The sequence below is a fragment of the Lycium barbarum genome, chromosome 10 (assembly GCF_019175385.1).
Source record: "Lycium barbarum isolate Lr01 chromosome 10, ASM1917538v2, whole genome shotgun sequence".
In the NCBI taxonomy this organism is placed as follows: Eukaryota; Viridiplantae; Streptophyta; class Magnoliopsida; order Solanales; family Solanaceae; genus Lycium; species Lycium barbarum.
In genome coordinates this window covers 9162295-9187881 of record NC_083346.1, presented here as the reverse complement: position 1 = coordinate 9187881, position 25587 = coordinate 9162295, and the positions used below count along the sequence as shown (strand labels likewise).

General features: G+C 34.5%; 2 protein-coding genes across 2 annotated transcripts in view; both read left to right on the top strand.

Moving 5' to 3' along the window:
* The window catches only part of LOC132612691 (monocopper oxidase-like protein SKU5), a 24140-nt gene extending 8988 nt beyond the window's left edge, over positions 1–15152 (top strand). The window contains exons 2-5 of the mRNA XM_060326801.1: positions 12805–13075; positions 13402–13525; positions 13969–14329; positions 14780–15152. Of these exons, the coding sequence (XP_060182784.1) occupies positions 12805–13075; positions 13402–13525; positions 13969–14329; positions 14780–15152 (1129 nt within the window). The remainder of the gene's footprint in view (positions 1–12804; positions 13076–13401; positions 13526–13968; positions 14330–14779) is intronic.
* A 352-nt stretch (positions 15153–15504) lies between these two features.
* Positions 15505–22450, top strand: LOC132612690 (ras-related protein RABC2a-like). Its single transcript, XM_060326800.1, has 6 exons — positions 15505–15508; positions 15709–15830; positions 16267–16395; positions 17133–17232; positions 17274–17354; positions 22299–22450. The coding sequence occupies exons 1-6, from the start codon at positions 15505–15507 to the stop codon at positions 22448–22450; spliced, it is 588 nt and encodes a 195-aa protein (XP_060182783.1).
* The last annotated feature ends 3137 nt before the right edge of the window (positions 22451–25587 follow it).

Below are 25587 nucleotides of genomic sequence, written 5' to 3'. Positions count from 1 at the left end.
CACAAGAAGGTCAGCTTGGTCGGTAGAATTTTTTCGAATCTAGCCCATCTTCTTTTTTCTTCTTTTTTTGTCCCTTTACTAAACGAAAAAATCCCCTTTTTTTTCATGTTCGCCTGGGAAAGATTGAAAGTGAAGCTGCTCCATGGGCTTGGGCTTGAATGCGGGTGCTAAGATCCAAAGTCGAGAGGGAAACAACCCAGATCGTACGCTAAGGTCCCTAAGCAATCACTTAGTGGAAAAGGAAGTGATTTGTAATATTCAAATTGTAATTGTAATTTGGAAGATGAAGAGAATATTCTTACTAGAGTTTGACTCAGTCAATTAGGATGAATTGGTTTAAACGTCTTCTTGGAGTCCGGAGCCAAAATGACGTATTTTTGCAGCCATTAGCCCTAAATAGTATGTTTTGTTTTTTAGACCAAAATGGGTATTTCGTTGGATAACCAACGAAATACCCACATGTAGCGAAATGCAACAATTTTTTTTTTGTTTTTTGCATTTCGTTGTGCAATTCACGAAATAGGTTTTTTTTTTTTTTTTTTTTTTTTTGCAATTCGTGAAAGAAACTGTGTGTGCATGCAATTGACCTATTTTTTAGTGAATTGCATTTCGTTGTGCAATTCACGAAATATGCTCTTTTTTTTTTTTTTTTTTGCAATTCGTGAAATTAATGAAAAAATTTGTTGTTTTTTTTTGCATTTCGTGAATTGGTCAACGAAATAGACTTTTTTTTTTTTTTTTTTTTTTTGCATTTCGTGAATCAATGAACGAAATAGACTTATTTTTTTTTTCGTTGACCAATAAGAAATAGACATTTTTTTTTGCATTTCGTGAAATTAATGAAAGAAACTGTTTTTTTTATTTCGTTGACCAATAAGAAATAGACTAATTTTTTTTGTTGTTTTGCATTTCGTGAATCAATGAACGAAATAGTTTTTTTTTAAATTTTATTCCATTCATCTAAAAACGAAATTGGAATATATATATATATATATATATATATATATATATATATATATATATATATATATATATATATATATATATATATATTTATTTATTTTGTATTTCGTTGATATACCAACGAAATAAGAAATTATATATATTTTTTTTTGCATTTCGTGTATTAAAAAACGAAATAGAATAAAAAAAATTAGTTTTATCCTATATGTCGAGAAAATTAGTCAGCTTTATTTTCAAAAATTGAAACCACATAAGTGAAATTGACATTCACAGCTACATTACTCTGAAATTTTTATGTTGAAGTCTATTGCGCATCATCATATTATAAGTAAAGAAAACTGAAAATTTCCAGCCAATTTGGGGGAAATTAAAATTGGAAGGGAAAAAAGAGGTTTTCTAGAAAATCGGCCCGTACGGCGGTTTGGCTGCTAGATCTCGGAAAAATATGCAAAATCAATTTTTTTTTTGTTGCATAAATCGGATATCCGAGCGCAAAGTTATGACTGTTTAAAGTTTCACCAATTTACAACTACTCTTTCACCAATTTATAACTACTCTTTCTCTTATATTTTTTAACTATGTTTTTATCTAATTGAATTAGATTTATATTCAAAATAAAGTTATGTTTTGATTAAAAAATAAAACACTTAAACCTAAAGTTTCCAAACAAAACAAGCGTGTTATTTTTTAATCAAAACATAACTTTATTTTAGATTTTTTTTTTAAACACGCTTGTTTTAAAAAAATCCACTTTATAAATTATCATAAATTTTTATAAAGTTAAAAAAATTATATTTTCATAATTTTATTTTAGGAAACTTAAAAAAAAAAACACACGAAAAAGTGGATTTTACAAAAAAAAGGAAAAACTATATTATTTTTGAATTTTGTGATTTTAATTGGTGTAATTATGAGTTGATATTTTTTCTTGTACATGCAAATAGGTATGTTATTTATATAAATGAAATACAAAAAATATATATATATATATATATATATTTATCCTATTTCATTGATATATGAATGAAATATAAAAAAAAAATATTCCAATTATTTTCCTATTTCGTTTTTATATAAACGAAATACAAAAATAAAATAAAATGTTTATCCTATTTCATTGGAATATAAACGAAATGCAAAATAAATAAATAAATTATAATTTCCTATTTCGTTGGAATATAACCGAAATGCAAAAAATATATATATATTTTCAAATTTCGTTTTTATATGAACGAAATAATTTTTTTTATCCTATTTCGTTGGTATATCAACGAAATATATATATATATATATATATATATATATATATATATATATTCCAATTTCGTTTTTAGATGAACGAAATAAAATAAAAAAACTATTTCGTTCATTGATTCACGAAATGCAAAAAAAAAAAAAAAACAGTTTCTTTCATTAATTTCAAGAAATGCAAAAAAAAAAAAAAAAACTATTTCGTTGACCAATTCACGAAATGCAGAAAAAAAAAAACAAAATTTTTCATTAGTTTCACGAATTGCAAAAAAAAAAAAAAAAGAGCATATGCAATTCACTAAAAAATGAGGTCAATTGCATGCACACACAGTTTCTTTCACGAATTGCAAAAAAAAAAAAAAAAAAAAAAAAAAAAAAAAAAAAAAAAAAACCTATTTCGTGAATTGCACAACGAAATGCAAAATATATATATATATATATATATATATATATATATATATATATATATATATATATAATTTGTTGCATTTCGCTACATGTGTAGCGAAATGCAACAATTTATTCAGCACCGGAACAGTGTGTGTGTGGGTATTTCGTTGGTTATTCAACAAAATACTCATTTTGGTCTAAAAAAAAAAGCATACTATTTTGGGCTAATGGCTGCAAAAATACGCCATTTTGGCTCCGGACTCCGTCTTCTTGTATTTACACATGAAGAAAAGACATCAACCCTAGGAAAAAATTATAACGCAATAACAACATCAATACCTTGCCAGGGACGGCACTTATTTTTTACGTACAATCCTAAGTTCTTGTTGTCCTTTATTTTTATTTTTTTGTTAAATCCATTAATTCCACACGTTATCGTTTTTGCCGTTTAAAAAACCAGAGTGAAGGTTATCATTGGTTGAGATCCAGTTAAAGTATATCCGATGTTACACTGAAGATAATAAAAAGAATTTAGGTTATATTTGCTAATATATATAGCTAGATTATTTATCCTATTAATGTAGATTAACCTATATTAGTAGGTAATTTGTTATTCTTTTTACCAGGTTAACAATTAGTAATATTCTCTATCGATATTTACCTGTAATACCTAAAAGTGTCATGCATGATTGTGTACTTAATATCATTAGTGTGTATAATATAAGCTCTAAAACATTTATTGACTTAAACTTATAGCAAGCACTAAAAATGTAGTTTGACATATTTTTGCAGGTTACTTAACATTTGTTAAGAATTACTAATGAATAATGAATGCTTATTAAATAGAATTACATATGACCGAAGTTTGATCAGACAATATGGTTGAAATTCAGTCAAAACTCTAGCTATATGTGTCTGAACTTTTAGGCACTATAAATACAGCTGAAATATGATCCCAAAATCAAGTATATGTTATAAAATATATATATATGAATGTCCATATAGTCTAGGTTTTCCACATGTCCTAAATAAGAGTAGGTACATGTACATTTGGTGGCATGTATGAAATGAAGAAAATGAAGCAACACAAGTTTGATTTTAACTCTTGGTGTTGTCATTGATGACTTCATCAAGAGATTTACCATCTCTATAAATAGATGGTTAAGTTCTCAATTTGTTAAGAGAAATTAACAAGAAGTGAAATACAATCTCTCCCTCCTTTCTACAAAGTTATTAGTTTGCTTCTCTTGTTTATTTCCAATTATGTAGTTTTATAACACGTTATCAGCACGAGACTCTGCCATATTGGTCATGTGCTTTAGAAAGATCGAAGCAACTCAAAATTCAGCCAATGATGAAATCCTTCTACTATTTATAAGATAAGTATTAATTACTTATGCTCTTTGGTTCCTTTGAGCTTGAATAAATATGTCCATCACCTATGATTATAATTACGTGTTTTAGTCTAGTAATGCATGTACAGTTTTATTTGGATACAATTTCGTGAGATTGGAGAGAAATATATTCTCTATATTTTATATCTAATGGTGCCTCTTTTGATAAGGATGAGTCAAGGTCCTTATTGGTGGACAATTTCACCCCCAGTTACGTATCTATTTAATTCTTATGTGTAAGATGTGTGTATTGTGCTAGTGATCTGCAGGTGACATGGTGATACTCCTCAAAATATAGTCCTGCCATGCATCAGCATGAGTTTGTCAGAATTGGGTAGAAGGATGGCCCGGTACAAGAAATATAGCACCAAACATTCCAGCAAACTAGAGCCATGCTCATTGTTGGATGTGTTCCAGCTAGATTCTTTGAATTTTACATGAGGATCAAAAAAATAAAAATCAAACATCCTTTTTATAATCTAGCCACGTTCATCAGGTAACGTCTTTACCTTGTTTATTTTTTGTGGATTTATAACTTGATTATAAATATGAGCATATACAAGCTTACGCTCTGGCAGAAATTGAAGAAAGAAAATTAACCATCGGAAGTGGTAATATTTTGTTGGCTTTGTTGTGATTACAACTGAAGATGTGTTAGAAAAAAAAATTCTCTACATCATATGTATAGCTCAATTTGCTCCTGAAGTAGCAGTATCTTAAAAGAGGTTATAAGCTATCACTATTTGATATGCTTAAGGCACGTTCAAATGATTATATTTCATTCCTCAAGAATGAGAAAATTTGATAAATGTTGCAAATACGTGTTCATTCCCTGAAGTGAATGTAATAGTATGTAGTAAAGCCTATAAATATGAAAGTGCATTTGGTTGTGAAAATAATACGAATCATCTCCAGAAGAAGTAGAATAATTGAGAAGTAATACTCTGAATATTCTATGCTTTACTCCCGAAGTAGTAAACTCAGAAATCTACTCTAGAAGTAGCAAACTCAGAAATTTGTTTTCATGGTACCAGAAGTAAACTAATCGATAACTTGTTTTTGTGAGGGGATAAAAGAGGGATAAGAAATATTTGGTAATAGAAATTAATGACCAAAGGCTCCAGAAGAGCTAATTATTTATTTACAAGTATCATGACACTAGCAATGTCCAAATAATATCTGATTATGATAAATAAATTGAAGTCTCTTGAAGATGTTATATATGATAATACCATTCATCGTAGATCGTAATTGGTACGATCGGAACACTGTAGTAGACCTGAAGTTTACTAACAATAAAAATGGTTATCATATTGAGACTACAAATGATTGGAATATTAAATATCTTCAAGTTACTATGGGTAAGAAATACACAAGTGAAATGTTACCCGAGCATGATGAGATCACATACCACGATAAACCAGAAGTTTATTGATATACAATTTCATGCAATAGTAAACCAGAAGTTTATTAAAAGAAATAGCACTCGTCATAGTAAACTTGAAGTTTACGGGTACAGATAATTTTATCAGTTGACAAGACCATTTTGATCGTCCTGATTTAAATCTGATGTGCTAATTGAGTATTAAAAACATATTGAAGAACTAGAAGATTCTTCAAGAATTTGTTTGTGTTGCTTGTTCTCATGATAAGTTGATTACACCAGCTAATGTTGGGACTGAATCCCCAAAATTCTGAAAAATATAAAAGGTGAATGTGGGCCCCTTCACCTGTAATGTGATGTCTTAAATAGATGCATCTATAAGACGGTCTCATGTATGTTTATTGTCAACTAGCAATTTGACATTTACGAAGTTGCTTGCTCAAAATGATTGAGTTGGAAGCACAATTTTCAGAATATGTAATTAAGACAATCATCTTGATAATGCTGGTTTATATCTAAGTTGGTTTGGCATTAGATGCCTCCATAATACAGCCAAATCATTGCTTATGAGAACAGAGTTTCAGATGTTGGTCTGAGATATGATATATTGCATACAACAGCACTTGTGTGCTTCAGATCAATAAATTTTGATAAATTCTCCCCTCATATTTGGTTCAGGGTCAGGAACTAGATATTTCCATCTTTTAGCATTTGATGTGCGGTACATGATTAATGGATATACCATGATGCACACAGATGGATTTTCCCAAAGAAAATGGGGACATATGTCACTAAAATAAAGGGGAGAGAATAAGCAGCTAAGAAATATGTTGTGAATTATCATCAGTATGATCCTCAGATAATTCAAGTCAAATGCTGGAAGCAATTGCTGACCCAACTATTTCATATTTCATCTGCAAAATGCTCCTAATGTCCCTGAAGGACAGAGTCTACAACATGCATGGAGCATGGTAGACCAATCGGTTCCAAATATAATAATCCTTGAAAAAAAAAGAGGATCAAATGATCATAATAAGGAGGCAAAATGCTCTTGAAGAGCCGTCGACATAATACTTCATGAAACCTTATGAGAGGTTCAGGTACCTGAAAATAATGAAGTGATGAGATCTCAGTAAGTTATGTCGAATTGCGAACCGATACAACATGATATCTTGTCGACAGTATTTTGATACAATATAGCGTGCAATATTGTATAAGGTTGTGAGGATTTGATTTCTACGTCACTTAAAGCATGTTGATGTGGAAATAATTACCAAGTAAAATGATGCATCTTGGTAAACGTAATGTTTATTGGGCCAGCAGTCCAAACATCAGAAAATGTCACATTATTTATAATGATGGAAGTTGTCACAGCTTATATGGCTTACTTGACAAAATTTATATGAAAATTTCTGAAGGATTCAAAATGCCTGAAGCATATACAAATTCTTGGGAAACTTGTTTAAAATCCTTAAATGGATTAAATGAATCAAGGCTGATGTACTGAAATCGCCTTAATGAATATTTACTGACGAAGGGTACAAATAAGATCATGTTTACCCTTGTCTCTATATGATAATCAGAACCTTTCATATTATTATGCAAGTTGATGACTTGAATATTATTGGAGCTCTTGAAGAGTTTCCAAAAACACTTGATTATATCTGCTGAAATGAGAAAATTGAAATGGTCCAGAAGTACCATATATTTGTGCAGTTGATGCATTTATATATCTTGATATAACTACAGGCATGATATAATTTACTCCAACATGGAGTTATTGAAATAGATCAACTGCATATTGCAAATGAAAGCCCTAACATGAATGTATTTGTCCTAACCAATATTGTCAAGTGTTTTGGACATACAGGGCATTCATCTTATCGACTTAAGAATTCAATCCAGATGTGTTATCTATTTCCATAAAGGATTATTGTCATGACAGTCAAATCATAGAAAGACAACAACAGATTATGAAGCAAGTCATGATGTACTTGTCCTGATTGCAACAATATTATACGGCGATGATGCAACTCTATCTGAGAAAGGAAGATGCAGATCATCAACCAGTTCGTCAAATGATCATTTGACAGATATGATAAAAGCTCTGTCAATCTCAAGATATAATAAGTTGGTATACAAGATTTGTCACACTGATAACGTCCAAATACACTCCTCAAAGAGAAAGTGTACATGGTCGTATGCAATATATTTACCCAACTATGAGTCGGGGTCGATCCCACACGGAACAATGTGCTAGGCGATTAAGAAAGTAAGGAACTTTCACCAACTACGCTAAAGCCAAACGATAGATAATATTTTGGTTTTTGTTTGAGAAAATTATAACTAATGCGGAAATGTAAACTAACCCAGAAAGCGAGTAAAATGGTCAATGGCCACAAGCATGGATAATAGGAGATTACACTCAAGTAACGATCCAACGTATTTTACGATTTTACAACTAAGAGCGGATTTGTGTTGATAGATAATGATATCTAAAATCTCATTGAAAGTCTTCCAACCAAATCAATGAATTTCACTCTAAGCTTTTCCAAGCCTTAGAGTGTGATATTAGGTACAATCAATTTAACCTCAAGTAACTATCCTCTTCCGAGCTCAAGTTATTAGATGAGTTTAATGACCCAAATTCTTGTTAATTAATCTTTCCCAACCTAGATTTCCTCTTCCAAGCTCAATCTAAGTAAATGGGTGAGTCCTAGGGTTAGCTACTCCCTTTGGAAACATTCAAGAATGAGATTAATTAAATCAACAAAGACCCACTTCAATAGCAATAAAAATCATTCAATACATAAGCAAAACAAGAGTTTCAATCCAAACTTTAATCAAGAATAGTTTCACAATCAAGATTCAAGTAATGGAATAAATACTACACACTTAGATATGCAATACAAAACAAGGAATTGAAGAAAGGATTAAGAAATATCTCATTGAAGTGCTTCCAATCTTCTCCTCCAATATTGTAGAAAAACCCTAGCCTCCAAAACTTGCAAAATGACCAAAGATGGAAAATGTTTTGCCCTAGCCTCTCTTTTGTAGCTCCCCCCAATTTTTCCAAGTCCAAAAAATGTCAAAATCTGCCCCCATATTTCTGTTTTTGCAATTCTGCCCGTTTTTGCAAAACTGTCCACTTTTGACAGTTTTGCAAATCTGTCCCGTTTTTGCAAAACTATCCAGTTTTGACAGTTTTGCAAAAATGTCCAGTTTGACCTCTTTTTGACTTTCTTTTCACTTGGTTTCTTCCGATCACTCATTTCAGCTACTTGGCTTGTTTTGCTCTATTTTGTTCCATTTTGATCCATTTTGCTCTTTTATGCTCTCCGGGCATCTTTTCCTACAAAATAACATAAAAACACAAAAAGTAACAACAAAAGTGCTTAAGGAGTCACAAAAGCTTAAGGAATTAGCGTCGAATATCGCATAATTTCACGACTCATCAACACCCCCAACTTAAAGTCTTTGCTTGTCCTCAAGCAAACTAAAACAAAAATCTCAATGAGGATCCATTTTAAGCACAAAAACATGACTTTGGTTGGTACCAACAATTAGGCTACAAGCATGTGAAGCTTCAACCAAATAACTCCCTCATTCAAAATACAATTTTCAAGAATGCAATAGAGATATAAAACTATCAAGCAACAACACTCAAGTCTCAATAAGTGACTCAAAACTACTAGCTTACTAGATATGCTCAGTTGACTCAACTTTGGATTTTTCAACATCACCAATCTATCGTAATCCATATGCCCTCACAAGAAAGAAAGTCCCAAAATCACTGTATTCACAACAACAACACAAGGGACAATTACACAAAGTCACTCACACTCAACAAAAAAAATTCTAGTGCTAACAAATATCACACCATAAGCTTGCCCTTATTTTCAATCATCACTAACTCAAGAACATTTAGTTGGAGATCACATAGGGACTTTTTAAGCTTGTAATGTAGGCTTAGGGAAGGGTAGGATAAGTATTTGGGATACAAGTGACTACACCCTCCTTGAACACTACACAAAACCTTTCGTCCACTTTCCTCTTCATTTCAAAACAACACTCCTTCCTTTGCATACTAGTTTCCCCAATTATTCCAACTTCCTTTATAAAGTTCCAAAATATAATGTGCTAGCACATGCCATTTTGATAACGTCCAAATACACTCCTCAAAGAGAAAGTGTACACGGTCGTATGCAATATATTTACCCAACTATGAGTCGGGGTCGATCCCACAGGGAACAATGTGCTAGGCGATTAAGAAAGTAAGGAACTTTCACCAACTACGCTAAAGCCAAACGATAGATAATATTTTGGTTTTTGTTTGAGAAAATTATAACTAATGCGGAAATGTAAACTAACCTAGAAAGCGAGTAAAATGATCAATGGCCACAAGCATGGATAATAGGAGATTACACTCAAGTAACGATCCAACGTATTTTACGATTTTACAACTAAGAGCGGATTTGTGTTGATAGATAATGATATCTAAAATCTCATTGAAAGTCTTCCAACCAAATCAATGAATTTCACTCTAAGCTTTTCCAAGCCTTAGAGTGTGATATTAGGTACAATCAATTTAACCTCAAGTAACTATCCTCTTCCGAGCTCAAGTTATTAGATGAGTTTAATGACCCAAATTATTGTTAATTAGTCTTTCCCAACCTAGATTTCCTCTTCCAAGCTCAATCTAAGTAAATGGGTGAGTCCTAGGGTTAGCTACTCCCTTTGGAAACATTCAAGAATGAAATTAATTAAATCAACAAAGACCCACTTCAATAGCAATAAAAATCATTCAATACATAAGCAAAACAAGAGTTTCAATCCAAACTTTAATCAAGAATAGTTTCACAATCAAGATTCAAGTAATGGAATAAATACTACACACTTAGATATGCAATACAAAACAAGGAATTGAAGAAAGGATTAAGAAATATCTCATTGAAGTGCTTCCAATCTTCTCCTCCAATATTGTAGAAAAACCCTAGCCTCCAAAACTTGCAAAATGACCAAAGATGGAAAATGTTTTGCCCTAGCCTCTCTTTTGTAGCTCCCCCCAATTTTTCCAAGTCCAAAAAATGTCAAAATCTGCCCCCATATTTCTGTTTTTGCAATTCTGCCCGGTTTTGCAAAACTGTCCCCTTTTGACAGTTTTGCAAATCTGTCCCGTTTTTGCAAAACTGTCCAGTTTTGACAGTTTTGCAAAAATGTCCAGTTTGACCTCTTTTTGACTTTCTTTTCACTTAGTTTCTTCCGATCACTCATTTCAGCTACTTGGCTTGTTTTGCTCTATTTTGTTCCATTTTGGTCCATTTTGATCCATTTTGCTCTTTTATACTCTCCGGACATCTTTTCCTACAAAACAACATAAAAACACAAAAAGTAACAACAAGTGCTTAAGGAGTCACAAAAGCTTAAGGAATTAGCGTCGAATATCGCGTAATTTCACGACTCATCACACACCATCGTCAAGAATTATGTGATGCTTTAATCAGGGAGCAAATACGCACTGTACTCTTTTTCCCTTGACCAAGGTTTTGTCCCATTTGGGTTTTCCTGGCAAGGTTTTTAATGAGGCAGCTCTCAAAGCGTATTACTAGATATGTGTACTCTTTTTCCTTCATTAGGACTTTTTCCCATAGGGTTTTTTCCTAATAAGGTTTTAACGAGGCACGTCATCTATTAATGGTTTAAAGCAATCCATGCGCATGTGGTATAACCGCCTTAGTGAATATTTTTTAAAAGAAGGCTATAAAAATGATGCAATTTGCCCATGTGTTTTTATAAAGAAAGTAATATCGGAGTTTGTTGTACTTGCTGTATATGTTGACGACATAAACCTTATTGGAACTCCTGCAGAGCTCAAAAAGGCAATTGATTATTTAAAGAAGGAATTTGAGATGAAAGATCTTGGAAAGACAAAATTATGCCTTGGTTTGCAAATTGAACATTTGACAAATGGGATTTTTGTCCATCAATCTGCCTATACAGAGAAAGTGTTGAAACGATTTTATATGGATGAAGCACATCCATTAAGTACTCCGATGGTTGTTCGATCACTTGATGCGAATAAAGATCCGTTCCGACCTCAAGAAAAGAATGTGGAAATTCTTGGTCCAGAAGTACCATATCTTAGTGCAATTGGTGCACTAATGTATCTTGCCAATACCACAAGGCCTGACATAGCATTTTCAGTTAATGTGTTAGCGAGACATAGTTGTGATCCTACAAGGAGACACTGGAACGGAATTAAACACATATTGAGGTATCTAAAGGGGACTATCGATTTGGGATTATTTTATTTTAGCAATTGCAGTCCCAATCTTGTTGGTTATGCAGATGCAGGGAATTTATCTGACCCACACAAAGCTAGATCTCAAACAGGCTATGTATTTATTTGTGGGGGCGCTGCCATATCTTGGCGATCTACAAAGCAGTCTATTGTGGCTACCTCATCAAATCATGCTGAGATAATAGCTATTCATGAAGCGAGCCATGAAGTTGTGTGGCTGAGGTCAATGATACATCTCATTCGAGAAAAGTGTGGTTTGAAATGTGATAAAATACCTACAATCTTATATGAAGATAATGCAGCATGCATTGCCCAATTGAAAGGAGGATTCATAAAAGGAGATAGGACAAAGCACATTTCACCAAAGTTGTTCTTCACACACGAGCTCCAAAAGAATAGTGATATCAACGTGCAACAGATTCGTTCAAGTGATAATATGGCTGATTTGTTCACCAAGTCTCTACCAACCGCAACTTTCGAGAAGATGGTGCACAAGATTGGAATGCGAAGACTCAAATATTTGGACTGAAGTTCTCATCAGGGGGAGTTAATACATGTTGTACTCTTTTTTCCATACAAGGTTTCGTCCCACTGGGTTTTTCTTGTAAGGTTTTTAATGAGGCAACCAAAATGTATATTATTAGAAATATGTACTATTTTTCCTTCACTAGAATTTTTCCCACTAGGTTTTTTTCTAGTAAGGTTTTAACGAGGCATATTATGTATCAATGGACATCCAAGGGGGAGTGTTATAAAATATATATATATGAATGTCCATATAGTCTAGGTTTTCCACATGTCCTAAATAAGAGTAGGTACATGTACATTTGGTGGCATGTATGAAATGAAGAAAATGAAGCAACACAAGTTTGATTTTAACTCTTGGTGTTGTCATTGATGACTTCATCAAGATATTTACCATCTCTATAAATATATGGTTAAGTTCTCAATTTGTTAAGAGAAATTAACAAGAAGTGAAATACAATCTCTCCCTCCTTTCTACAAAGTTATTAGTTTGCTTCTCTTGTTTATTTCCAATTATGTAGTTTTATAACAGTATATATGCACTTCGGCCAGTTTTCTTGTTGAAAAATTAACCATGATGATAATGGGCCAACTAGGAATGGGATCCAACAAAGGCACAACTCATGGCAAGATGGAGTTTCAGGAACCAACTGTGCAATCCAGCCCAATACTAATTGGACTTATGAGTTTCAATTGAAAGACCAAATTGGAAGCTTCTTCTATTTCCCATCCATAAATTACGAAAAGGCCGGTGGAGCATTCGGCCCAATTCGAGTTGATAATCGGGTCGTGGTCCAAACCCCATTTGCAGATCCAGATGGTGATTTTGATCTTCTCATTGGTGATTGGTATGAAGATAGCTACAAGGTAAATAATCTTATTTGTAAGATATACTCTGTCCTCTCCAAACCCTACCTAATGGGAGGGATCGTACTAGGTTTGTTGTTGTTTTAGTTATCTCTTCAACAATTAAAATTAATAAAAGTAATATTATTTAAAATTCACATTTCATCTTTCTTACCAAAAGTTATACTTTTCCCGTTTAGTTTTTTGGATTTTTTTAAATTAAATTATTTAGACTTTCTCTACCCCTACAAGGTTTGTATACACCCCACCCTCCCAGATCTCATTTGTGAAATCACACTTAGTATGCTATTGTTGAAATTATTTTAGACTTATGAATAAATGAATAGGTTATTAGAGACAAATTGGCACACGAGGGCTACAATAAAAGTCCAAACATGATGCTTATGAATGGGAAAGGCTCATATTTGGACCCCAAAGCAAAAACCAATGTATCCTTTACAGTAAATCAAGGTAATAAGCCCAATCTCTCTCTCTCTCTCTCTCTCTCTCAGTTACGCAAATATCCCTTTTTTAGATCACTATTTAGATTATGTCCATATTTTTAAACGTTGTGCAAATATAAGAAAACATTAGACTTTAATAAATTTTTACACCATGATTTAATGTGTTTTCATAATATTTTCAGTTTGCTCATAAAGAATCTTTAGACCATAGTCTAAAAGGTTCATAAGTTGCAAACCGAACAAAAGAAAAGGTTATTTACTGACGAAAATATTTGCTCTCTCTCTCTCTCGCTCTCACGCTCACAAACAAAAAATTAACAAGGGAGCACAATAATGTTTAATTGAAACTTGCAGTATTGTGATATTGCAGTTTGAATTGCAATCATTCACACACAAGTATTTCGTGCAAAAGAATATATAAATATTGACAATCTTCTAATTGAACTTCAGAAAAGACGTATAGATTGAGGATTTCAAACGTGGGAAGTGAATGGAGTTTCAATTTTCGAATCCAAAATCATAGCATGCTATTGGTCGAGACCGAAGGCTCGTACACCAATCAAATTTGGTTAAGTTCTCTTGACGTCCACGTGGGCCAATCATATTCTGTTCTTGTCACAGCTGATCAAGATGCTGCTGATTATTACATAGTTGCAACTGCAAAAATGGCTAATTCTACTCAGCTCAAAACACTAGAGGTTGTTGGTGTGTTGCACTATGAGAACTCTACCAAACCTGTTGACGGGCCTATTCCAAATGGGCCTGAATCATTTGATGTGAAATTCTCCATCAATCAAGCTAGATCCATCAGGTGGGCCATCTAGTTGCAACATCTAATTGGATAAAATTGTAAGGATTAGCCATTTTTCATTTCAGTTTTAAGAAAATAGCCAGTGTTTGAACATTCGTTGAAATTAAACAAGTGAAAAATCCAGGATATCGTCATGATTTTTAAATGCATGACACTGTCATCGATTTTGAACTTTAAAAAAAGGTGAAACTCCATGATAGTATCCTGGATTTCGTCCAGGATATAGTGATGGTGTTTCACCTTCTTAAGTTCGAAATCAATTGACTATTTTTCCAGTGACTTTTGATTATATAACTATTTATCAATTACAAATCCTGAAATGGCTATTTTTGAATATTTCCCTCCATTTGGAAGTTGAATTTCCTTTTCTTTTTGGGCAAGCAAGTTAAAAAAAAAAATCCCATTTACATGATACGTTCCAAGTTTAATTGTAAAAACTGATTCTTGCAGGTGGAATTTGACAAGAGGAGCAGCAAGGCCTAATCCACAAGGGTCATTTAACGTATCAAATGTGACATTGTCACAAACTTTTGTTCTACAAAATTCAGTGAACTATAAGAATGGCACGATAAATTATGCCATTAATAATGTCTCTTATGCCACACCACAAACACCATTAAAACTGGCGGATTATTACCTCAATGGCTCCGGAGTTTACGATATCGATAAATTTCCGGCGAACAGTAGCCTACCGGAGACTGTTTATGGAACATTTGTTGTGTCTGGAGAACATAGAGGGTGGCTAGAAATTGTGTTTAAGAATGAGTTACAAGTCATGGATTCTTGGCATTTGGATGGATTTGGCTTCTTTGTTGTCGGGTAAGTATAAAAATGGTCCATTCTCTTGGGTTTAGTATTCATTTTGGGGTTAGACTAATTTAGATTGGTATCAGAAAGTCTCAACCTGGGATATAAGGCTAGTGCTCCCTACCGAAGGCGACTCCATTCTCATGACTCAAACCCGAGATCTCTAGTTAAAGATGGAGGCGTATTTATTAACCCACCACAGCTTTTCGTGGTGAAGTTTTTTTACTATAACAGTAAAGTCACAAAACTATCTTTTGTCATATTAATGTAATTAAACTTTATCACTTTAACACTAAAGTCAGAATAATATATTTTTTGTCACATTAAAATTATGTAACTTTAACCATTATAATAATAATGTCACCTTGATGGGTAGGTTTTGTCATTATAGTGAATAAAGCTTGGCGACTTGCTATTATAGTTGCAATTACTTTAATGGAAAAAATAGTTTGTAACTTTATTGTTTTTTACAAGAGTGAACTGCTAATCACTGTCTCTGTACTTATTCTTTTCATGGAGGTGGTAGTTGCTAGTTTTTATGATAACTAATATTGATTTCTTTCTAATCTTAGTGTATGATGTAACAAGGCGAGAGACGTTTACGAACTTATCAGAAACTTGGGCGAAGGATATAAAGTTTTACTCCACGAATCGTGAGTGTATCAAGATGCTAGTTGGGAACAAAGTTGATAGGGTGAGTGTGGCTTATCCTTTTGTATTATGATGAAGTCAAATATTAGTTAATCCATTCATTTTGTTTGACACTACCTAGTATAAGGAGCAAATTGTGAAAATTGATGGTTCAATTGTATTTGAAAAAAGTCGTACTTATGACTAGGCAAAGAATTACTAAAAGAGTGAAATCCTGCATATCTACGATATTCTCCAGAAAGGATTTGATGATTATTCTCTGTGAACCTAATCTACAAATGTATGTTGCAATTCAACTTGTTCACTCAGACAAATCATCAATTTTTTTTTTTAAGTTGAAGTGCTTCACACTTTGTGTCAGATAATTTCCATCCATCAGTCACGTTCAAGTATTCTCATCTTAAAATTATGTGGAAAATAAGAAACTCAAGCTCAACTATGATAAATTTGCTTATGTTACTGACATATCCTATTTTCAGGAGAGTGAAAGGGCGGTAACTAGAGAAGAAGGCCTGGCATTTGCAAAGGAGCACAACTGTTTATTTCTTGAATGTAGTGCTAGGACACGAGAAAATGTGCAGCTGTGTTTTAAAGATCTCACACTGAAGGTACTCCTTAAAGGCTCTTTTTCTTCGCTACTGTTTATGACAGATAGTTGATCAGATTTTCTAGAGGCCACGTATATTAGATGTTTGATTTGTCAATTAGACATATACCGGAAAGGGGCTAGCAAAATATAGGTAATGCCTTATTGGAAAAAATCACATTCCTTGTCGATCATTTATCCTCCATTTTATGGGATAACCTTTAAAATTGGGAACAATATATTGCTTAACTAGACAACTACATATCTCCTATAATATCGAGCTGTATTCTCCTTTCATATTTTGCACAAAATGCATGCTATCATTGTGATATTGAAATATTGCATACAAATGGAAAACCAAATGATCCCGTGATGGATGAGAGAGAAACTTTCTACTCAAAGCCTGCTGATTGTTTGTGGACAGCAGAACACAATACTCTTTTAATGAGATTTCATACAAGCGTTCTGCTATATCCTTTCATCTTCTCGACCCTTACAATCATGTAGTATTGTATCTAGTTATTTGAAAATGCAGGGAAATAACTCTTATACAGCTATACTGAGCTGATGTCTTAATTGCTGAAAGTTTAAAATATGAGACATATTGTTTTGGTACGAACGCCAGGCTATGCTTTTTGGTAGTTTGGTTCTTATGCCAAACATTTCACTTCCAAAGGATTACGGGTCGCTTGTAGTTTAGAGTTCAAAGTATCTAAGACTTTAGAAGATATTTGCTAACTGCTCAAATTTTGCTTACAGATAATGGATGTACCAAGTCTAGTGGAGAAAGGTTCTGCAGTAGTGAAGAACCAAATCTTGAAACAGAAGGAAATTCACAAATCTCAACATAGTGGAAACTGTTGTTGTCCCAGTTGAAATGCCTGCTGTACTAAACTGCAGCAGTGAGGACATCTCGTGGCGATACTCGTTACGTGGATGATGTGCAGTTGAACGACAAGTTCATCGTACAATCAAGTGAAGGTACTGTTCCTTTTTTTTTTTTTTTGGCTGGCCGTGGCTAGATTTTCTTCATGTATGTAGATGTAAAGATTTTTTTTTTTTTCATTTTCATTTGTTAAATCTTTTACAAGAATGGTGCCGTAAAGCCTCTGTATCTCGCGGGGAGATGTAACAGGTCTGTACCAAAACATTTTTGTGGCTTACATAATGTTGTGCAAGATCAAAAAAAATGTACAAGATCAATGTGTAATAGCGTCTATTTCTCACGGAGAGATGTGAAAGTTTTGTAACAAAACAATTTTGGGCTTATACATAGTTGTTTAAAAATTATATTTTTTCCCTCCTAGTTGGTCTTTGAATTAGTTTTTGTTTGTGTGGTTATCTTACTTGAATACGGCCGGGCAAGTAGAGCTAGTAGACCTGGAACTGGGACCGTTTAATTGGGCCAATGATTATGAAACAGAAATAAGTTTTGTCAAAATTATCGTCATTTTGGCACGGATGGATTAGATCTGTATATAAATTTCGATTTGGAAAAAGACTTTTTGAAGTTTTGAAGTTAAGAAATGATATCCAGAAGTGGAAGTTGTGTTTGAGCATGTGATTCAAATTTGAAAAGAGTCATTGAAGAATCAGTTTAATGTATAACCAAAATATTTTAGGGAATTTTACACTGCCAATTATGGCAAAATATTTACCCATTTTAGCATATCTTTTTTTAATTACCCGCCATAGCCATTTTTTTCCTCTTCAGTTTTTTATTAGTCTTATACATTAGTATACACTTTTATACAAAATTTATACATTGTCTACAGTAGATGTATAAAGTTATATATTGTTGTATAATATTGTATACTAGTCTTATACATTATTATACACTTTTATACAAGGTATATACATTATCTACAATAGGTGTATAAAGTTATATATTGTTGTATAAAGGTGAATATTCAAGTTGGGCCATGAAATGTTGGGTTATAGGTTTGTAATTAAAATATGGGCTATGAATATGTAATTTTAAACCATAAATTGTTTATAAGTGAAATTTTTCCAATATTTTAGATCTCTCTTTTGAAAAAAAGGGATACATAATTTTTTATGTCCAACCGGCTTGATGCAAGAAAGATTGATCATTAAATATCAACAACTTGAGTGTTGGCCTCTGTATGTCCTGTTAGTGCTTTTGAGTGCTTCAATTATCTTAGAGAATTTTGTAAATATCTCTTCCACACTTTCATTTTCCTGCATTATAAAAAATTCCTAGTCATAAGCCAAATATTATTAATAATAGTTTATTTTAGCTTGCTAGTTGCGTGCGTGACTTCGATTTTATTCCACGTTATCTTGGTAGTAATGAATCTTTCCATAAAGTAATGGAGATGAAAGATGCAAACTAGTTTTTTATACTGGTTCTCCAAGCTTGTATCCGGTCTTCCCTTCATCAAAGAGATTCCACTATAATCACTTGTCTTACTCAAGCAACGTAACGGTGGTTTTACACGTGTGACGTGTACCCCAAATGTATAGTTTTGGTTATTAGATCACCACAAATGAGTGTACAACTTGTGTCTCTACATAAACAATCTTGCTCCCAACTCTTGTTACACTTAGAAGATTAATTAGGACTTCCAATTATGTTAAGGTATAATAATCCTCCTCCTCCTCATTTGTAGCGGATGCATTTCTTAAATTAGTGAACCCTTCGGCCAAGACGTGGGAGTATCATAAGATGTTGGACCCATTCACAATAATAGCTGAGACATTAATCATAAGACACTAGATTTTACTTCCAGAGAATAACATACAGTTTCCAAGAGAATCATATACTAATTCAATCATAAATTTCTCAATCATAAATTTCCCAACATCTAATTCTCCAATATTTTTTAGGGTTAATAGCAATTATGATAAATTTTAAATTTAGTTCTTATGATACTAATTAAGTATATTTAACCTTTAATTATTTGAAATGTACACTTTTTAATTTGTTTGCCTATAAATTTTCAGAATTATTAACCGTTTGTTTGCTTAACTACCCTTGTTCTATATTAAACTCATGGTGTTATTCTATATTGAGGATAATAGACGTCTAAAAATAGTTCAAATATAACATATTCCCTACATAAGGGGAACAAAAATACACATTTTAATTAATTGAAGGTTAAATGTGTTGAATCATATTACACAAGGATCAAAATCAAAATTTACCAATAACTGTGGGACCAAAATGTTATTCTCCCTTTCTTTAACATTCTCAGTTTATTAACTTTCTCGTTAACTTGAACGCTGAGGACATGACCTTAGATAGGAGGCTATGAACGACAGGGATTAGGGTAGACGGGTAGTAGGTAGTCATGCATTGTCCTACTTATTCATTCATATTGATAGTCGTAGTATTACTCTTATAGTTTCTTGTCATTCGTTTTTTGCTTCTTGCTATTGTTTCTTGTACTTCGATTATCGTATTAATTTGTGGTACGTAGATACTGCCCTTTTTTCATGCTGCTTTATCATGCTTTTATAGTAGTTTGCCATGACTTTTTATACTGCCTCTCTACCTCTCAAGGCAGGCAAAAGATGTGCATACACTCTACCCTTCTTAGACAGCACTTTGTGGGATTATATTGGTATGTTGTTGTTGTTAACTGAGTCTGGAACCAAAATGACCCAATAAAAACCCAAGTGAACCAAAACACCCCCCAAAAAAAATTTGGTACAAAAGTATCTTTAGCGCAGTAAGCAGTATTTTACTACGCTAAAGGATATCCCATCTCACTTTTAGCGTAGTATTATAGGAGTTCCTATTTTGCCAAAACAAACTCTTATTACATTTTCACACTTTTTTACGTACTTTAGCCGTATATTAATCATGCTTTGAGACTCCAGAACTTCAATATTTTATATAGAACCCTGCTTATTTTTGTGCCATTAATAAGGTAGGCTGAATACATCAAGGATACGCAAAAATTTGGATTGTCGTTTTAGTGGTTGAAAAGTGCCCGAAGTCCATTTTTGTTTGAATACTTGTAGTCCTTAGCTTTACGTTATTTATGTTTAGGGTTTCGTATTATTTTTAAATTAATGCTTACCTTTATTTCGAATGTGTCACATTTTTTTTAATTATCAATTTAGGATGTGACACTCTATAAACAATAATAAAGATTAAGATAATATTTATAAATATAAATAGAAACGCTTTAAATATACAATATTTACTTAAACTGTACAAGATTATTGTATATACTAGTGGGTCCCATATTTAGTATGCCAGAGACTATCCTTAGGCCTTAGGCTCATACCATCCCCACCGCCCTCGCCATCGTCTCCATCGCCCCTTTTCCTCTTAATAACAGGACGCTCCAAGTCATGATCATCTCCTTTTCCCCTCGCCCTTGCGCCCTTGACTATAACCTGCTTCTTCTTGAGATATAGTCCCTCTGGCACGCTCAGAACCTCAGGGTGAGGTGTGATATTTGGCACAAATATCATGTTTTGTGTCATTTTACAGCCTACTCTTATGACTTTTATCGCTTAATTCATGATGCAATCGTCGTATTCGAACTTATGTCGTTATATTTCATGTGTATAGGTGCGATGACGGCAATCGATGGAAAACTGTGCTTAAAGTGATTGAGTTTGAAGCATATGTCGAGTAGACGAGGTGACGAGTCGGAGCCCACAAAGGATGAACCAAAAGGAAAATAATTCGACTGAAGGGTCCGCTTTTCTTCCGCATCGCGTGAAGAAAGGGAACAAGACCTGCCATGCAATACCATCAGGCGATCCTTCCGCGATGCGGAAGGAAAGCGAGAAGCCCCAGTACTTTGCGCAATCCTTCCGCGATGCGGAAGGAAAGCGGGGTTCTGCGAAAGTTGTCCCGATTCGACTAGGATTTGGATTACTTATTTTTTGTTTTTACCTTAGACTATATACAAATGTTTTAATAGCTGAGAACGGTGTGCTGGGATTATTCAAGGAATTGTAAGCCACCGTTCTATTTTCTCTCTCTAGGTTTATTTTATTTTTCATCTTTTTCAACCCTAGTTTATTCATGAATTCTTTTGTTTATGATCGAATCATGAGTAGCTAAACTTCTTAATTCTAGGGTTGTGGCGAAAGACTTGAAAGTTGGTTTGATGACAAGTATTATCTATTGATTTTTCATATTTTGGGTTGCTTATTTATTCTTGATCTTAATTGTTTGATTATCTGGCAATAGTTAGACACTATCTGTGGTGCGCGAATTGAACTTGAGAAAGGGAATTCACGTACGTAATAAGAATAAATAGAGTTTGTTCGATTTAATCGTTTCGCTACTGAGGATAGAGATATACCCTTTAGCCCTACTTAGTTGAATACGGAGAAATAAATGCGTTCTTGTTACCTTTGATAACCATAGAGATATAGGCATTATAGTAACATCTACAGGCTTGTGAGTAGTTCGAGAGAATATCATAAAGTATAATTAACCCGTCAACTAGTAACCCAGAAAATAAAATAGGTGGAACTGTCTGAAGATCAACTGGATTGTCGAAAGCCATAACCCTAGATCTTTCTCTCATATGATAATTCTTACAATCTTTGTCAAGATAGTCCCAGTCACAAAAACACCATCACAAATTGTTTACTTTTAAGTTTTAGTTTAGTACAACAAACATCTTGATTTTCACTTTCTTGAATAGTTTCATTCGAATTTGAATTAGCGTAACAGTAGAATCTAAGTCTCTGTGAGATCGATATCTGGACTTAACAGTCTATATTACTTGTACGACCACGTATGCTTACGTGTGCGTTTGGGAGCAACAAGTTTTTGGCGCCGTTGCCGGGGACTTAGAAAAATTTACTGTTTTTCTAATTTGAGTTTGTTTCTTTCTATTCAAGTCATTACTTTTTCGTTGTTCTACTTGTGTCACTTCAGGATTCTCTGATTTATGCCAAGCACTAGAAGTTCAGGAAAACCGTTAGTTGATCTTGATCACGAAATCGAAAGAACATTTAACCGACAGAGAAAAATGGCTAATGAATCAGCAAGACTTGCTCTTGAACAGGCAGAAAGGGATAGAGCCAGAAACGGCGATGAACAGGGTGAAAGAGCAGCTGCTAGGGCACAAGAATAACGGATTCTTTTATCTAGTTATGCTAGGCCTAGTCTGGCAACTATTGCTAAGGCTATTGTTTGGCCTGAAATTACTAGAAATTTCGAGCTAAAAGAAGGAACAGTGCGGCTGGTGCAACATACGTGCCAGTATATGGGTAAGTCTAGTAAAGACCCGCATAAGCACTTGATGCAGTTCGTGGAGTTGAGCGAAAATTTCCAATATAGAGATGTTCCCAATGATTATGTAAAGCTGTCCTTATTTCCGTTCTCACTGATTGGCGAAGCGAGGGAATGGTTGACGAATCTACCTGCAGGTTCTATCACTTCTTGGGAGATATTATCAAATAAGTTTATCGACAGGTTCTTCTCAACCAAGAAAACAAAAGAGCTACGAGGAAGAATTGCTAACTTCACTCAGAGAGATTCCGAATCTCTACCACATTCTTGGGAAAGGTATAAGGGCTATCTGTGAGATTGCCCCCATCACATGCAGCCAAAGGATATCATTGGCAACTAATTCGTAGAAGGTCTTAACCATGAATCAAGGACCCTGTTGAATGCTTCAGCTCAAGGGAAGATCTTAAACAAAACATATGAAGAGATGGAAGATCTCCTTGAGATGATGTCTAAGGGTCATCATGAGTATTATGAGAATAGTCGGGGGTTACCACAAAAAGCTACTGGGGTTCTTAAAGTTGATGATGTTGCAGCTATTCGGGATGATATTAGTACTCTCACTAACATGATGTTGAGGGTATTTCCTTAAGCTCAGCAGATTCAACCAGTTCAACATATTCAGCAGGCAGCATGTGTAAGTTGCGGTGAACCTCATGATTATAACAATTGTCCATTGAATTCAGAGTCCGTCTATTTTGTGGGACAGCAGAATCGCGGTATTGGTAATCGGGGAAACTATTATGGAAATAATTACAACACTCCATTTGGGAAACAGGATTTCCACAAGCCAAACAATTATCAGCAACCTCAAGCTCAGCCAGCTAGCAATTTAGAGGAGATGATAAAGCAGCTCATAGCTCAAAACCAAGTGATGCAGCAGCAAAATCAGAAAATTCAGATTGAGATGCAGAAATCTATTCACGAGCTTGAGCGTCAGATGGGGCAGATGGCTCTTATGCATAATGTCAGACCTCCGGGTGCTCTTCAGAGTGATACTGAAAAGAATCCAAAAGAATGCAAGGCAGTCACCTTGAGGAATGGTAGAGAGCTAGAAGAAGTGCCACCGAAAAAGAAGAACATAGCAGAGGCAGAACTTATCCCTGCTAAGCGAGCTGAACCAAAGCAAACACTCGCAGAGCAACATGTAGAGGAAGTGGTGCGACCACCCCCTCCCTTCCCACAACGACTTCAGTTACAGAAAGCAGACTCGGCTTGCAAGAAATTTCTTGAACTCTTAAAACAGGTACACATCAACATACCTTTGGTGGAGCTTTTGTAAGAAATCCCAAAATATGTGAAATATATTAAAGATGTGGTCGCGAACAAACGGCGTTGGACAGAGTTTGAGACTGTTGCACTTACTGAGGAGTGCAGTTCTAGAGTGGGGAGTAAAATTCCTCCAAAGTTGAAAGATCCGGGCAGCTTCACAATTTCGATTACGATTGGCAACATTGAAGTTGGGCTAGCATTGTGTAATTTGGGTGCTAGTATTAATTTGATGCCCACCTCTGTGTTCTGAATGTTGGGTTTGGGAGAGCCTAGGCCAACTACTATTACGTTGCAGTTGGCTGATCGATTTATTACTTACCCTGATGGTATTATTGAGGATGTTCTTGTGAAGGTAGGCCCATTTATTCTGCCGGTTGATTTTGTGATACTTGATTATGAGGCAGATAAGAGTGTTCCTCTCATCATGGGGAGAGAATTCTTGGCCACTGTCGATGCTGTGATCCGAGTGAAAGATGGGAAGATGTCCATGACAGTTAATGGACAAGAGGCGACTTTTGATGTGTTTAAAGCCACCAGGCTTCCAGCCCATTATGAGGAGTTGAAGATGATTTCTGTAGTGGAACCCGAGCTCACTAATGCCTAGTTAGATCACTTTCTAGCTTCGCGAGTTCCGTTGGAGACAGCTTTGGTGTATGGGGAAGATCTGACCACCGATGCAGAAGTGGAGGAGTGTCTTGGCATTCTTGACACTTCAATTGCTTATGTACGAGCAAGTACACTGGTTGAGGAGCTAGACAGACCAGAGTCATGGAAGAAGCCGAAACCATCTATTGAAGAGGCTCCCGTTCTTGAGTTGAAACCATTACCTCCTCACCTTCGCTACGCTTTCTTGGGTAGTGGAGACACATTTCCCGTAATCCTCTCTGCTTATTTGACTGATGTGCAGGTTGAACGTGTGTTACGAGTGCTAAGAGATCGAGTCCGAGCCCTTGGGTGGTCGATAGCTGATATTCGAGGTATTAGTAACTCATTTTGCATGCACAAAATATTATTACAGGAAGACAGCAAACCCAGTATTGAGTGCCAGAGGCGACTGAACCCGATCATGAAGGAGGTGGTGAAGAAAGAGGTAATCAAGTGGCTTGACAGCTGCATTATTTATCCCATCTCGGACAGCAATTGGGTGAGTCCTGTACAATGTGTCCCGAAGAAAGGGGGCATAACTGTGGTGGAAAATGAGAAGAATGAATTGGTGCCTTAACGGACTGTTACGTTTTGGAGGATATGTATTGACTATCGCAAGTTGAACAACGCCACCAGAAAAGATCACTTTCCTTTGCCCTTCATGGATCAGATGCTCTACAGATTAGTTAGGCACGATTATTATTGCTTTTTGGATGGTTATTCAGGTTACAACAAGATCATGATTGCACCTGAGGATCAAGAGAAAACTGCATTCACATGTCCATATGGCACGTTTGCATTCCGGAGGATGCCTTTCGGATTGTGCAATGCCCCAGGAACCTTCCAGCGATGCATGATGGCTATTTTCACCGATATGGTGGAAAATTATGTGGAGGTATTTATGGATGACTTCTCTGTTTTTGGAGATTCTTTTGATGACTGTTTGAATCATCTTGATGCCGTGTTAACTGGGAAAATTGGTACTTAACTGGGAAAAATGCCACTTCATGGTTCGAGAGGGAATCATTCTTGGGCATAAGATATCGAGCAAGGGAATAGAGGTTG

Bases quoted from the DNA above. Each gene is read 5' to 3' on its own strand.
- LOC132612690 (XM_060326800.1), top strand. The intron at 16,396-17,132 runs GTACTCCTTAAA...TTTTGCTTACAG, and splicing joins TTAAAGATCTCACACTGAAG to ATAATGGATGTACCAAGTCT. The intron at 17,233-17,273 runs GTTGTTGTCCCA...ACTAAACTGCAG, and splicing joins ATCTCAACATAGTGGAAACT to CAGTGAGGACATCTCGTGGC.